Below are 15,160 nucleotides of genomic sequence, written 5' to 3'. Positions count from 1 at the left end.
TTACCACTTTATGTCCTTGCACCAAGCCTGTGTCACAGTCATATCCTCTATAGTAAGTTCACTCGCAAAATAAACTCACTGGCATTGCCTCCTACTTCAGTGACTGTGGGCCAGTAGGACAGATGTGGGAGCCTGGAATTATTGCAGAGGTTCGTGAATTTCTATGAGCACTGATGTTCATTTATCGGTAGAAATGCATTGTTACTGGCATGCTGGACTTCATACAATTTTAACATAAAAATAGGATCCTTACTTTAAATAATATTGGAAACCTCATGGGTCTTTAATGCACCTGAATTCAAATCTGGCATGAAACAGATCAAGAAATAAAGAAATAAAGGACGATGCATTTTTTTTAAAAAATGTACAAGATAACAAGCAACAAGGACATTACAAATGCCAATAGAAATAACATTCTATTCTTCATCTTCTAATTCATTCTGTTACTGTTCTAAATAACATGTTGCAAAGAATTCCTGAAGGAACCAGCGAAGAGGTTGGGGGAAAGGACAAAAACCTGAAACAGGAAAGACAGAAAAGCAACGGGAACGTGTGCAATAGATAAACAGGGATGCATTTCAGCTGAGACTCAGCAGGGTTCAGATGAGTGTTCCTGTCCAGGCTCCCGAGGAGGTAGCCATTGCTGACGCTCACCATGACAAGCAGAAATTCATCAGTGTTGCTGTGCAGATCCAGAGGACCTCCAGGCCTAATGCTAAATGCAGTCTGGTTGCTGGACTACATCAATAAAGGGACTACGCAGCGTGCTGCTCAGCTTCAAAGCGTAAAGGGTCTTGGCATTGATTTGGGGCGTGCCTGCATTTCCCTGATGCACCAGAGAACGCTTAGAGGTTCAGGTTGTCGTTACACCATGTTCCATTTTATCTCCTGGAAAGGAGTCGCTACAAATAATAAAGATCTATTGAAAAGCCATACAGGTTAAGCCAGGCTATCCATTTTCCAGAAAAAAAAAATATTTAAATTGTGAAGCACTCGTATACCTATGGGGGGGGGGGTTTGCAACACATGTTTCAAATGCTTTTTGGTTTTTGCAGTACTTTATCTGAGAAGATCTTTCTATGCTGAGACTGTGGTTGCTTAAACTCTACACGAACACCTGGAAGAAAAGTAAGAGGTGTCGTCAACCACGTGGGAACCCCCCCCCTGCTGGACGCCCCCCAGATGTGTGCTTGATATCGTGTAGATAACCAGATGCAGGAGCCCAGGAGAGAGACTGGGAAACCTCTGGACGTGTGGCCGTCATGGAGACCAGCGTTGTTTCACACCTGCCCCTTTAACGATCCCTCCTTCCCCTATGACCATTGAGTAAAGCTCATTCTAAGGTAAGAAATGAAATTTCTGGATGCAGGTTTGCAAATCCCATATGGAAATTGTTTCAAGGCATGTAGCAGGGGGTGAGAACTCCTTTAGCCCCTGGGTCAGGTTTCTCAGTCCACACCATCGGCATTTGGAATGTGATAATTCTTTGCTGTGGGGGACTGTCCTGGGTACTAACATATTTAGCAGCATCCCTGCCTCGGCCCACCAAATGCAGTGGCACCCACGCCCCTTCAGTCACGACAACCAAAACTCTTTCCAGACATTTCCAAATGTCCCTTAGGGGGAGTCATCCCCAGTGGAGGGACACTTAGCTAAGTGATTCAGGTGCACTCATCAAAGTAGAAACTTTGATTTGATGTGAAAACTCAATGTTGGTTCCCCAAACCACTATTGTGAATGGAAGACACAGGATGAAGTAGGAGGAATTAAACTGGAATATAAGTCATGAGGCTTCTCGTCCCTCTGTCACTCACTGACACTAAGTCAGGTACATGAAAAGCTATTCAAATCTTCAATTTAAAATCACAATGCATCCCCAAAGTCCAGCATCTGTGATTCCCCATATCCCAACCAACTCTTTCCTTTTCCAAAGTATGTGTCACATACATTTTAAACATACTATTTAACTTACTTAGATACTAGTAGTATGTATGCTCCAAGTAAAAAGGGGCCTTGCTCGCTGATGTATTTCCAAGTCCCTTGTAGAGTGCATAGGATATAGTAAGTGCTCAATAAGTATTTGTTAAATGAATCTCCTTTAGCCCAGTTTCCTAAGCTCAGTTGACCACCAAACCTTCCCCACCCCCCCACCCACACACACACATCCCTATTAACATCAGATTACACACAATTTGAAAAAAACAATACGAGGCTCAGATGATCCTTCTATGTTCTTACTAGCCCTGACTTATTCTGGGTTCTTTGGCTATTATTGGACTTTATTAGAGAGAAAGATGGCATTGATAAAAGAGCATTCTCCCAGCATCCTGATTTCTTAACACACATGTATGTTCTTGTCCAAGTGCCTGCATGGCTCTCGGCATTCGGCAATGTTGAGAGCGAGCTCGGATTGCCACACGGAGGGTAATGCTGCATTTAGTGGGTGGAGGCCTGGGATGCAGCTCAACATCCTGCAACGCACAGGACACCCACCCCACCCCCGTCCCCTAACAAAGAAGTGCCTGGCCCCAATGTCAACAGTGTTGAGGTTAAAGTAAAAAATATATACTTTCTGACATTTTATTCTGTGGCTACCTGATTCATTAATATGTAGGAACAATAAACTTTAAAGAAACACTTGTGATTCAAACTCCAGGTTGGGATTTGGGACATCAATCTAGGTTAACAAGTGTGTAAAAAAGGTCCTCAGCCGCTCTATGCCTCAGTTTCCTCACCTCCCTAAGTGTCATAATCATGAGTCTGTGCTTCAAAGGAGTCAAATGAGCCTTAATGAGTACCCACTAAGTACGCTGAGCCTCTCAGTGAAAGGTTTTACAGAAGCTAAAGTTGTGATTAAATTATCCTCATAACTAAATCTTCATCTATAATCAAGTAGCATATGGCTTAAGAAAATTGAGATGATAAAAAAAAATTTTTTCCAAGTAGACAATCTAAGATTTATCAATTCGAAGAGGATGCTATTAAGATCCGTAATGTAATGCTCCGAACACCTGTGTTTTCCTTTTCGTCTCTCTCTCATGATAATGGGGAAACAGTGTTTAGCCAGGAGGCGGCACAGTGAGACCCAGACAAGTGCTTCGGAGTCAGACACATCTTGCAACCACTTAGTGTGTGATTACGGTCAGTTACGCAGTCTCCCTGGGTCTCAGCTTTCATTATCTTCACAATGAGGAGAATGATACTCACGTCAAATGATGAAAATGTAAATGTGTTAATATGTGGAAAGCACCTGTACACAGTGGGTGCTTAATAAGTGCGATTTCCCTTTCCATCCTCTGTGCTTTCCGAGATCGAATCTGGAAATATATACGTTAACTTCTGGCGTGCAGGTCATGTGAAAGCTTTACCTGGCCAATTGTTTCAACCTCTTCCCCTATGAGGTGTTTCATAAAAGCCGCCAAACCACTGCGGAGTTCACCTATTAGACATTCCTTTTCTGTTTCATTTCTTTTGTGCCTTCTCTTTTAAGACCAAGAGTGAATAATAGACCGGCTAGAGTGAGGGTAGCCAGAGGAAGGAGAGGAATCGGGTGCTTGGGATCACGGAGCAGTTGGGGAAGCAGCCGCTGAGTAAGTAAGAAGCTCCGTGTGGCCAAAACCGGTTTGGCTCAGTGTATAGAGCATCGGTTTGTGGACTGAAGGATCCCAGGTTCGATTCCGGTCAAGGGCACGTACCTTGGTTGCAGGCACATCCCCAGGGGGGGTTGGGGGTGTGCGGGAGGCAGCTGATCGGTGTTTCTCATCGATGTTTCTGGCTCTCTATCTCTCTCCCTTCCTCTCTGTGAAAAATCAATAAAATATATTAAAAAAAAAAAAAAAAAAGAAGAAGAAGCTCCGTGTGGGTCAGCGCTTCGTGCGAAGCTTACTCTGTCGGTGCACTCAAGGAAGAGGTCAACATAGAAGACGTGTGAAGAAACTGGTCAAAAATTGGCTACATTCTGTGGTCTGCAGAGGAGTTTTGCATGAATGATGTGGGTCCCGTGTAGTTTAGTTGGAGAATTCTGAAGATCACATTGAGGTTCAAGTTGGACAGGAGAACAGACTTGAGCTTGACCACCAAGGTGAATAAGAGGAGCATGCACTTTGAGGTCAGGAGGTCAGGGTCCTCTTTCGGCTCTGCTACTCATCCACTGAAGTGACTTCAGGCCAATTACTTAAATGCTTTGAGCCTGATTTCCCTCTCACCCTCAGAGGATTGTGCTTTGTAGATTACATTAGGCAATATATGTGAAAGTACCTAGCACAGTACCTGAAATTCAGGCATTTAGCCAAGTCTAAATCTTCATGCAAATCTCCATGAATTTCAGAGTTATAAAATAGTTTCTATTCATGATAAAATGCCTCCCACATGTATTCCACGAACAACTTGTTCCATGAGCTATTGAGGGGGACAAGAGAGATAAAGGGAGGGAGAAGTAGTTCTGTAGTCAAATCAAGGTCAGATGTGCTACATACTATATCCCTCTCTCAGAGCTCCCCAATCCATGCACGCTCCTCTATGATTCTGGGATGTGAAGCACACAATCTAGCTACCTAGCAATAACTTGATTTGTTTAGCTCAGTGGTGGGCAAACTCATTAGTCAACAGAGCCAAATATCAACAGTACAACGATTGAAAATTTCTTTTGAGAGCCAAAGTTTTTAAACTTAAACTTCTTCTAACGCCACTTCTTCAAAATAGACTCGCCCAAGGCCGTGGTATTTTGTGGAAGAGCCACACTCAAGGGGCCAAAGAGCCACATGTGGCTCGCGAGCCGCAGTTTGCCGACCACGGGTTTAGCTGATTCGAATCAGCTTTCCTAATACCTTCGTTAATGGAGCATCCATTGACTCTTCAGGGCTGGTATTCCATAGAAATGCTGCAAGAGCAAAAACTTACTAGCAATCACGATTCTGGGACCTTCCCTCTGAACATAGGTCCTTCTCATTTTTTAAAAGAGCTCCCCTTCTGCTCAAGAGTGCACCCACCAGTCCCTTTAGCTTTAGTACAGAAGGTCTTCACTCCTTCAAACAGGCAGAATACTAATGTACTCACACTGTCTAAGCCAGAGAAGAACACAAAGCTTATTGATTAAGGAGCATATTGATCGTTTGCTTTGTGAATCATCCCAGCATTAATTTCTAATTAGAGGTGGGCTTTAGCTGGCCACCCAATGTCTCTGGAATACTTCTTCAAATGGTCAATCCTTACACCCACATGAATGAACAACAATAGTAATCATTAGCACAAGTTAAACTTGCTAAGGATGTTAAACATACAAGATGCTTTCATATGTTTTACCTCATTTGCTTCTTTAAACACATTTTGGTATTGCCCCCATTTGACAGATGAGATAACTGAGGCTTGAACAACCATCTAAGTCAATGGCAGAGTCAAAGCCCAAACCCTATTCTTTGGTTCTAAGTTCAGTGGTTTATTATTTATTATCTATACTAATTCCTGGTGTGTTAGACATGGAGTGCACGCTAATATTAATAGCTATAACTTACATTTTTTAAATGTGTGGGTTTTTTTTTTTGCTGAGTTTTTAGAGAGAGAGGAAGGGAGAGAGAGAGGTGGGACTTTAGCTGGCCATTGATCATCGATCGACTACACAACCCACTACTGGGGATCGAGCCCACAACCCTGGGCATGTGGCCTGACTGGGAATCGAACTGGTGACCTCTTGGTTCCTGGGTCAATGCTCAACCACTGAGCCACAACTGCCAGACCTTACATTAAAAACAAACAGACAAACAAAAACAAAAAACTTAAGGTCCTTGAAGAGTAAGTATTCCCCTTTCTTGCTGCCTAGGTAGGCCAATGACTGGAGAGAAAGAAGGGAGATTAAGTCTGCAGCTCCCTCCCCTTAGGCCACTTAGCACACCTTGATAAGAATGGGCAAGTTCTTTCATGCAGTGAGAAAAACCATGGACTCTAGAGCCATACTTTCTGGGCCTGAATCCCAGCTCCTTCACTAATTAGCTGCACAAGCTTGGAAAAAATCACATCCTGTTTTTGTGCTTCAGTTTCCTCACGTGTAAATTCTGTATTACAATGGTACCTAACACATAGGTGGTTGCGATGATTAAATGAAGAGTGACGAAACAGAGCAAAAAACAACTATATTGCTAATGCCTGTGGTTTATATTGTACGTGTAACTAGGTTCTTGCTGGCTGTCTTGGAAAGACAACCCACTACTGATAAGATTGTTTCTTACTGGAAAAAATATGTTTCCTGTTCCAAAAAGATCTAATAAATGAGGCTGGAGACAACTACGCCACTCAAAAGTTATGGACATAAATGCTGAGCAATTTCTACCTCCCTCTGCTCAGTCTAAAGAAAATAATATACATCAGAATCAAATTTAAATCATTTTTGGATTAGCCCTTGGTAGGCATCATTTTGTTCCATTGGTTCTACTCATTTCAAGCTTTATTAGAAACATCGTCAGCATAGCTATCTGAACATTAATATCCAACACAAGCAGGAGCCTATCTGAAATAGCCTCAATTAAGGTTATAATTTCTTCCAGGATTCTCCTATAAATCTGAGGATTATTTAAAAACGTAAATCATCTTCAAAAGCAATTTCTTTGTAACAATGAAGAATAAAAGGGCATGTAAGTGAAGCAACATCAATCTAGCGCTATTGCTGGGTGTGGGGAGGGGATCTCCTATCAGCTCTGCTGTGTTCAGACACGGAAGCCCAGAAGTCTGCATGAGGCCAGTAGCAAGTCTGACCAGTATTCTAATATTTCTTATTTGATCTACTAAACACAAGTGAAGTCAATTTATTAATGTTTTGGGAACGGGATTTTTAAAAACATTTTCTTGAGTTACAAGATTTTTTTTTTAATATGTTATATTAAAAGAGAGGAAGGGAGAGGGATAGAGAGTTAGGAACATCGATGAGAGAGAAACATCGATCAGCTGCCTCCACACCTCCTACTGGGGATGTGCCCGCAACCAAGGGACATGCCCCTGACCGGAATCGAACCTGGGACCTTTCAGCCCGCAGGCTGATGCTCTATCCACTGAGCCAAACCAGTTAGGCTTGAGTTATAAGATGTTTGATTAAAATTGCAAGTAGTTAATACATTTTCTATAAAGGAAATCCTGAGGAATCGTTTCTCTTAGGCAAGAGCAGTTTAATGGGTGGTGGTGAGGCCTTCCTTGTTCATATCCACTTACCAGTTTCTAATACTGTGCACCCAGATACTACACTTTATCAGGGCAATGGAGGTGAACCCTGGGAATGTGTTCTGTTAAGAGAAAGATTCCAATTTTTCTAACCATGATTACAGAGACCTCTGCTGGTTCCTGTTGGAACTACAATCAGGGTCAGAAAGAAAAAGCAAGAATGAAGAGAACAGAGACGAATTTCTCCATTTTTTCTTCCTTGGTCCATATACTACCATAAAAACCCCTATAAAGAGTCTATACTCACAATGTGTCATTTTTCTAGGATCTGGTTAATAGCCACTTTTCTTTGAGATGACGGGAGAAGGGTATCAAATTTATAAAGCAAGAAAATACAGCACCACAAGTACTGGACTGTAATACATCTCCTACAGCCATCCGACAAACTGGTAAATTATTCACGGTCTACCTCCAAGAAGAGTCTAGAAGAGGGACCCTGTGAGTGAAATTACTGCGGCCTGTTAATCTTGTTAATTTTGAGGATTTCTTACTCTTGTTATTCTGAGGGTTGTACATGTTATATAACTTCCAAGTGTCACTTAATACCTGCATGTCTATTTTCCTCTTTACACTGTCTTCATCTTACCCAGGATAGGTCTGTTCACTGGTAAAGGCAGTCTCAAGCCATCACTTTTTTTTTGTTTGGCTTTCTGGAAGCAAAGAGCTGTTTTTGCTAACCCCTCCTGGCTGCCTCACGCCTCCCGCTCTAGATGTTTCAGACTCTCGGTGCTAACATGGTCCTAGAGTGACCTCTTGCTGCACGATGTGTACATGAGCCTGCAAGCTCGGTCCTGGATGCCCGTGAATTGTCAAGACAGAAACCTGTCTGCATGTGAAAGTGAATGCATTTACCTGCATAAATGGAATGACCCAGCGCTATCCACCTTAACTTTCTAATGTTTCTGTAAACTACTGGTTTCCCCATTATTGAGCAGTAATAGAAAGAATAATCTCCCTCCAAAATACACTCCATGAGCTTGTGAAATGGTCTATGAATTTATCCTCTTAGATTCTGTTTCAAAACAACATTTCACTTTCCTAATCAGATACGTGCTGGATACTATATGCAGGACTACTGAATAAGCAAAAGAATTTACATGCGCGGAGTGGCAGAGTTCCCTGTGGGGTCCATGATTTGAAATTCCATGGTATCTGAATTAAATTCCAAAGACGGGTTTATGACGTAAAGAATGGTCTTACTGTTTAAGTCCTTTTGGCTAAATTCCTCACGGATAAATTCACCTACAAAAAAAAAAAAAAGAGAGAGAGACAAATGACTTTAGTGGGTGAGCAAACAAAATAGTAAATAAGAGCTGATAAAATTGTATGGCTATTTTATTTTAAACACTGGCTTTCAAAATCTCTGAAGTATATTCTTTAAAGAAATTGACATTATTTCAACTATCTTAAAACTCATATGCAATGAACTTAAATGAGTCTCCAAAGTTTACTCTGTCTCAGAAATACCGTGCCTTAAAGAAAATATAAAAATAGAGGAAGACTAGGAAGAGACAGTAAAATGGTAAAATACGTAATTCTTGCCATCCTCTTTAGTGATTTATTTTGATCACTATCTTCATCAAGCAGAAGTAATATGCAATCCAGATAAACCACTATACCAAAAAACCCAGAATTTAAAAACATAAACTGACATCATTTAGAATTTATTTTAGAAAAAAGTCACAAATATGAATTTGGCTCTGACACTGAGTGTTCCTCTGACTATATTACAATCTAGCTGTTGTTGTTTTTGTTTTTGTTTAAAGTAAACAACAACAGTATATAAGGAAATAACATGTCAGCATTTGGTTCTCCCACTCAAGATGCACTTGGAAAGGCTCAGCTTCAAACTCTCTTTTGCATCAATATTGATTTATAAACTGCATCTAGCAGTAAGGCCTGGGGAGTGTTTACCAAATGGGCCTGCACCTAATTAAATTACTTCCTAACATTGCCAGGCACTGGGTATTCTTAAATGAGCAAGAACAAGGATGAAGGAAGACAGTACCTGTTGTTGTGTTCTCCAGATGTCCATGTTGGGGGCCTCGTAAAATCTTAAAGATAATCTGATCGTCCTCGGTGTCGGGGTCCGATGCCTTCAACACACGGGAAGTGATGTAAATCCCATAACAGCCATTTTTCAGGAGTCCCACTTGAGAGGCGGAATGCAAGTGTGTGATGTGGGGGGCTGTTTTGTCCAACTGGTCCACCTAAATTGTCAATCATTATAAGTTTATACAAAGGCTTCTCATCCCCATGGGGTCTTAATGGTTAACAATGACAAACGTTCCTGAATCTCATTCAGATCCCCTTTCCTCTTCTTTTGTTAATTTCTGCTAAAGACTGTCTTGTTCACAATACCCTCAGCAGATATCATAGAGCCTGGGACAGAGGTGGACTTTCCATTGTAAACTTGGACCCAGCTTTACTTATCTGTCACACTCCCCCATTAGGACGTAAGCTCCCCCATCTATTCCTTGCACTTGGCACAGTGCCTGACCATAACAGGAGCTCAAGGAATATTTGTTAAATGGATATATTAAGAGTGAATTGTACCGCAAACTTAATGTTAGCTCCACAGAAAGATTCCCCCAATTTTCCCAGTGTTTGGTTATTTACAGAAACAAAGTTATAAGGGTTTACAAATGCTGAATATTTTTGTCATGCCTTTGTTCAAAGGGCAAAAATGTTCAATAAAAGTAGAAATACCTCACTAAGAAAATATTAAGAAGTAATTATGTATAGGCATTTGTGCATCTGTTCATATATGTGTGTGTACATATATATGTGTGTGTGTATACACACACACACACATATATGATATTGAAAAGAAAAAGAGGTAGGAAGAACTAATAATAATTTCTACAACTTAGTGTTAACTGATTTAAAAACCCAGTTATTATTTTTTTGCAGAATAGAAGACAACTATAACACCATTTTTGTTCAAATCAAACACACATATATGTTCATACACACATAGGCAAAACTGTGGGAGCATTTGCACAAATCTGTACATTTGTCTTGGTGTGGCGAAAATGCACCACTCCTCCTTTGTGTATTTCCATATGAAATTTTGTAACAATCAAATATTTTTTCCTCTCAGGTTGGCAAGGTCCTTGTTGATTAACAAAAATAATCATAAGAAGCTGAATATAACACAAATAAATGGAATACTGTGCTCATGAATTGAAAGAAGTAATATCATTAAAAAATCCATACTACACAAAGCAATATACAGATTCAATACAATTCCTAGCAAAAATGACATTTTTTCACAGAACTAGAACAAAAAATCCTAAATTTTCTATGAAATAATAAAAGACCCTGAGTAGCTGAAGCAATTTTGAGAAAGAACAACAAAGTTAGAGGTTTCATGCTCCCTCAATTCAAATTATACTACAAAGCTATAGTAATCAAAATACTATGGTACTGGCACAGAAACAGACACACAGATCCGTGGAACAGAATTGAGAGAGCCCAGAAATAAACCCATGTTGATATTGTCAAATAATTTACAACCAAGAAGGCAAGAATATACACTGGGGAATACACAGTCTCTTTAATAAATGCTGTTGGGAAAACTGGATAGCTATATGCAAAAAAAAAAAAAAAAATAAAGAAAGAAACTAGGTCACTTTCTTTCACTATATAAAAATAGACTAAAAAAAGATTAAAAAACTTAAATGTAAGACTTCAAACCATCAAACTAGAAGAAAACATAGGCAACAAAAATTTTAACATCAGTCTTGGAAAATTTCTTTTAGATATGTCTCCTCAGGCAAGTGCAACAAAAGTAAAAATAAACAAATGCGACTACATCAAACTGAAAAGTTTTTTCACAGCAAAAGAAACCAAAACAAAAAGATAATCCTTGAATGGGAGAAGATATTTACAAATGATATATCCAATAAGGGGTTAATATCTAAAATATATAAAATACTTATACAGCACAACATAAAAAACACACACATGCCAAAGCTGATTAAAAAAGTGGCAGAGGATCTAGAATCTAGATCCTAGATATATATTTGTCCAAAAAGGACATACAAATGGCCAACAGACTCATGAAAAGATGCTCAACATCAGCAAGCACCAGGGAAATGCAAATCAAAACTACAATGAGCTATTTATCACCTCACACCTGTCAGAATAGCTATTATGAAAAAGACAGCAAACAAAAAGTATTGGGGAGAATGTTGAGAAAAGAGAACACAACCTCACTGGTGGTGTGATTGTAAATTGACACAGCCACTACGGAAAACAGTATAGAGATTCCTCAAAAAAACTGAAAACAGAAATACCATATGACGCAGCAATTTCACTTCTGGATATTTGGCAGAAGAAAAGAGAAACACTAATTTGAAAAGATATATACATCCTCATGTTCAATACAGCACTATTTACAATAATCAAGATATGGAAGCCACCTAGTTGTCCACTGATAGATCAATAAATAAAGAAGATTGGTATATATCAAACATAACTCAGTCATTAAAAAATAAAATAGAATCTTGTCAGGCCAGTGAGGCTCGGTAGCTGAGCATCAACTTATGAACCAGGAGGTCACGGTTCGATTCTTGGTCAGGACACATGCCTGGGTTGTGGGCACCATCCCCAGTAGGGGGCATGCAGGAGGCAGCTAATCAATCATTCTCTCTCATCATTGATGTTTCTGTCCCTCTCTCCTTCTCCCTTCCTCTCTCTGAAGTCAATAAAAACATATTAAAATAAAATCTTGCCATTTGTGACAACAGAGATGAATCCAGAAGGTATTATGATAAGTAAAATAATATAGATGGCAAAAGACAAAAAGACTTCACTCTTATGTGGAACCTAAAAAATAAGATAAATGAATAAACAAAACAAAAGAGAAATAAACTCATAAATGCAGAGAACAAACTTATGGTTGCCAGAGGGAAGGGCAGTGGAGGATGGGCAAAAAAGATGAAGGGAATAGAGAGGTATAAACCTCTAGTTATGAACTAAATAACTCATAGGAATGAAATGCATAGCAAAGGGAATATAGCCAATAATATTATAATAACTTGGTACAGTGACAAATGGTTACTAGACTTTGCATGGTGATCACTTAGTAAAGTATATAAATGTCAAATCGCTATGTTGTAAACATAAAACTAATATAATATTGTATGTCAACTATACTTTTAAAATTTTTGGAAATAAATCATGTTGACTAATGTTTGTAGGAACAGGCATTCTATATTTTGCTGATAGGAGTGAAAATTTTCTGAATAGAAATTTGGCAGGTATGTACACTGAAATGTGCACATACTTTGATCTAAAAATTTCACTTTTTTAAGTATATCCTGCAGAAATAGACATGTACACAAAATGCATATATATATGGATGTTTACTAAAATTCCAGAAAAGATAGAAGTCTAAAATAGGATTTCTAAACCATCTCTACCTGAGACTGAATGCTATGCAGCCTTTAAAAATTATGTTTTCAAGGGAGATTTAATGACATGAAAATATTTTCATAACATAATGAAGAGTGGAAACAGACAATATACATAATAATACATAGAATAGCCCTGGCCAGTTTGCTCAGTGAATAGAGCGTCAGCCTGTGGCCTGAGTGATCCCAGGTTCGGTTCCAGCCGAATCTTCCCCTTCTCTGCGCTTCCTGGGTTGTGGGCTCAATCCCTGGTGGGGGGTGTGCAGGAGGCAGCCAATCAATGATTCTCTCTCATCGTTGATGTTTCTATCTCTCTATCCCTCTCCCTTCCTCTCTAAAATCAATAAAAATATATATATTTTAAAATCTTTAAAAAAATTACATAGAATATCATGCCATTTTTATTGCACAGAAGAAAAGAATGGAAGTCACCAACAATAGTTACCTTTGAATGGTATGTTTGTGAAGGTTATTTTTTTCTTGTCCTTTTCTATAGTTTATGAATTCTTTTTAAAAAATATATTTTTATTGATTTCAGAGAGGAAAGGAGAGGGAGAGAGAGATAGAAACATCAATGATAAGAGAGAATCATTGTTTGGCTGCCTCCTGCACACCCCCCACTGGGGATCAAGCCCGCAACCTGGGCATGTGCCCTGACCCGGAATCAAACTGTGACCTCCTGGTTCATAGCTCAAGGCTCAACCACTGAGTAGTGCCGGCTGGGCAGTTTATGAATTCTTTACAATAAAAAATTATTTTGTAAATTGAAAAGCAACACACATTTTTTTTGGGGGGGGGGTATTTTATTTATTTTTTAAAAATAAATCTTTATTGTTCAGATTATTACAGGTGTTCCTCTTTTTTCCCCCCCATAGCTCCCCTCCACCTGATTCCCCACCCCACCCCATGCTCTTACCCCCCCGCCACTGTCTTCATCCATAGGTGTAAGATTTTTGTCCAATCTCTTCCTGCACCCCCCACACCCCTTTCCCCCTGAGAATTGTCAGTCCACTCCCTTTCTATGTCCCTGATTCTATTATATTCATCAGTCCATTCTGTTCTTCAGATTTTTTATTCACTTGATTTTTAGATTCACTTGTTGATAGGTATGTATTTGATGTCATTTTGTTGTTCATAATTTTTATCTTTACCTTTTTATTCTTCTTCCCCTTCTTAAAGAATACCCTTCAGCATTTCATGTAATCCTGGTTTGGTGGTGATGAACTCCTTTAGCTTTTTCTTGTCTGTGAAGCTCTTTATCTGACCTTCAATTCTGAATGATAGTTTTGCTGGATAGAGTAATCTTGGTTGTAGGTTCTTGCTGTTCATCACTTTGAATATTTCTTGCCTTCTCGCTTGCATAGTTTCTGTTGATAAATCAGCTGACAGTTGTATGGGTACTCCCTTGTAGGTAACTAACTGTTTTTCTCTTGCTGCTTTCAAGATTCTCTCTTTGTCTTTTGCCCTTGGCATTTTAATTATAATGTGTCTTGGTGTGGTCCTCTTTGGATTCCTCTTGTTTGGGGTTCTCTGCGCTTCCTGGACTTGTAAGTCTATTTCTTTCACCAGGTAGGGAAAGTTTTCTGTCATTATTTCTTCTAATAGGTTTCAATATTTTGCTCTCTCTCTTTTCTGGCACCCCAATAATTCAGGTGTTGGTATGCTTAAAGTTGTCCCAGAGACTCCTTACACTATCTTCATATTTTTGGATTCTTTTTTCTTTTTGTTTTTCTGGTTGGGTGTTTTTTGTTTCCTCATATTTCAGATCTTTGGTTTGATTCTTGGGGTACATTGATCTACAGTTGAGTTTCTGTATATTCTTTATTTCAGACAGTGTATGCTTAATTTCTGACTGGTCCTTTTCCATTTTTTTGGCATTCTCACTAAGGCCCTTGAAGGTCTCACTAAGCTCCTCGGAGGTCTCATCAAGTTTCTCAGCGGTTTTTAGAAGATTTTTGAGTAACCTTATAAATGTGGTTTTGAACTCTATGTCCAGTAGTTTGCTTTCCTCCATTTCTTTCATTTGTGACATGTTTCTTTGTCTCCGCATTTTGGCTGCTTCCCTATGTTGATGGAGTGGCTTTGTGTGGCAGGTGACCTATAGGGGCCAGTAGCTCAGCCTCCTCAATCACCTGAGGTGGACGCTCTTGGTACACCCCTAACATAATGAAGAGTGGAAACAGACAATATACATAATAATACATAGAATAGCCCTGGCCAGTTTGCTCAGTGAATAGAGCGTCAGCCTGCGGCCTGAGGGATCCCAGGTTCAAAGTCTTGGTGTAGTTAAGCCTTGATTGCTGTTGGTACACTGGGAGGAATTGACCTCCAGGCCAATTGGCTGTGAGAACCCGCTGTGTCTATAATGGAAGAACTGCTGCGCTGGAGACATGTTTATGGTGCAGGACTTGTTTCAGTGGGGCTTTGGTGCTCACTGAGTCTGCCTCTTGAATGTGTCACTTATGGATGTGAGGAGTTGAAATCTGGTGTCTCACACTGACCACTAGGTACACTGGCTTCTGGATCTCCAATGGGGT

The 15,160-nt window shown here is 39.7% G+C and overlaps 1 protein-coding gene across 2 annotated transcripts in view; it reads right to left on the bottom strand.

Annotated features, from left to right (window-relative positions):
* FREM1 (FRAS1 related extracellular matrix 1) overlaps positions 1-15,160 on the bottom strand; it is a 125,119-nt gene that overhangs the window by 27,251 nt on the left and 82,708 nt on the right. For both annotated transcript variants that reach the window (XM_054727281.1, XM_054727282.1), the window contains 2 exons: positions 9,212-9,413; positions 8,301-8,445 (listed from right to left, as the gene is read on the bottom strand). In XM_054727281.1, coding sequence (XP_054583256.1) covers positions 8,301-8,445; positions 9,212-9,413 — 347 coding nt within the window. The remainder of the gene's footprint in view (positions 1-8,300; positions 8,446-9,211; positions 9,414-15,160) is intronic.

This window comes from Eptesicus fuscus, chromosome 15 (assembly GCF_027574615.1).
Source record: "Eptesicus fuscus isolate TK198812 chromosome 15, DD_ASM_mEF_20220401, whole genome shotgun sequence".
Classification (NCBI taxonomy): Eukaryota; Metazoa; Chordata; class Mammalia; order Chiroptera; family Vespertilionidae; genus Eptesicus; species Eptesicus fuscus.
The sequence above is the reverse complement of the archived record's forward strand: the minus strand, read 5'-3'. Positions and strand labels throughout refer to the sequence as shown.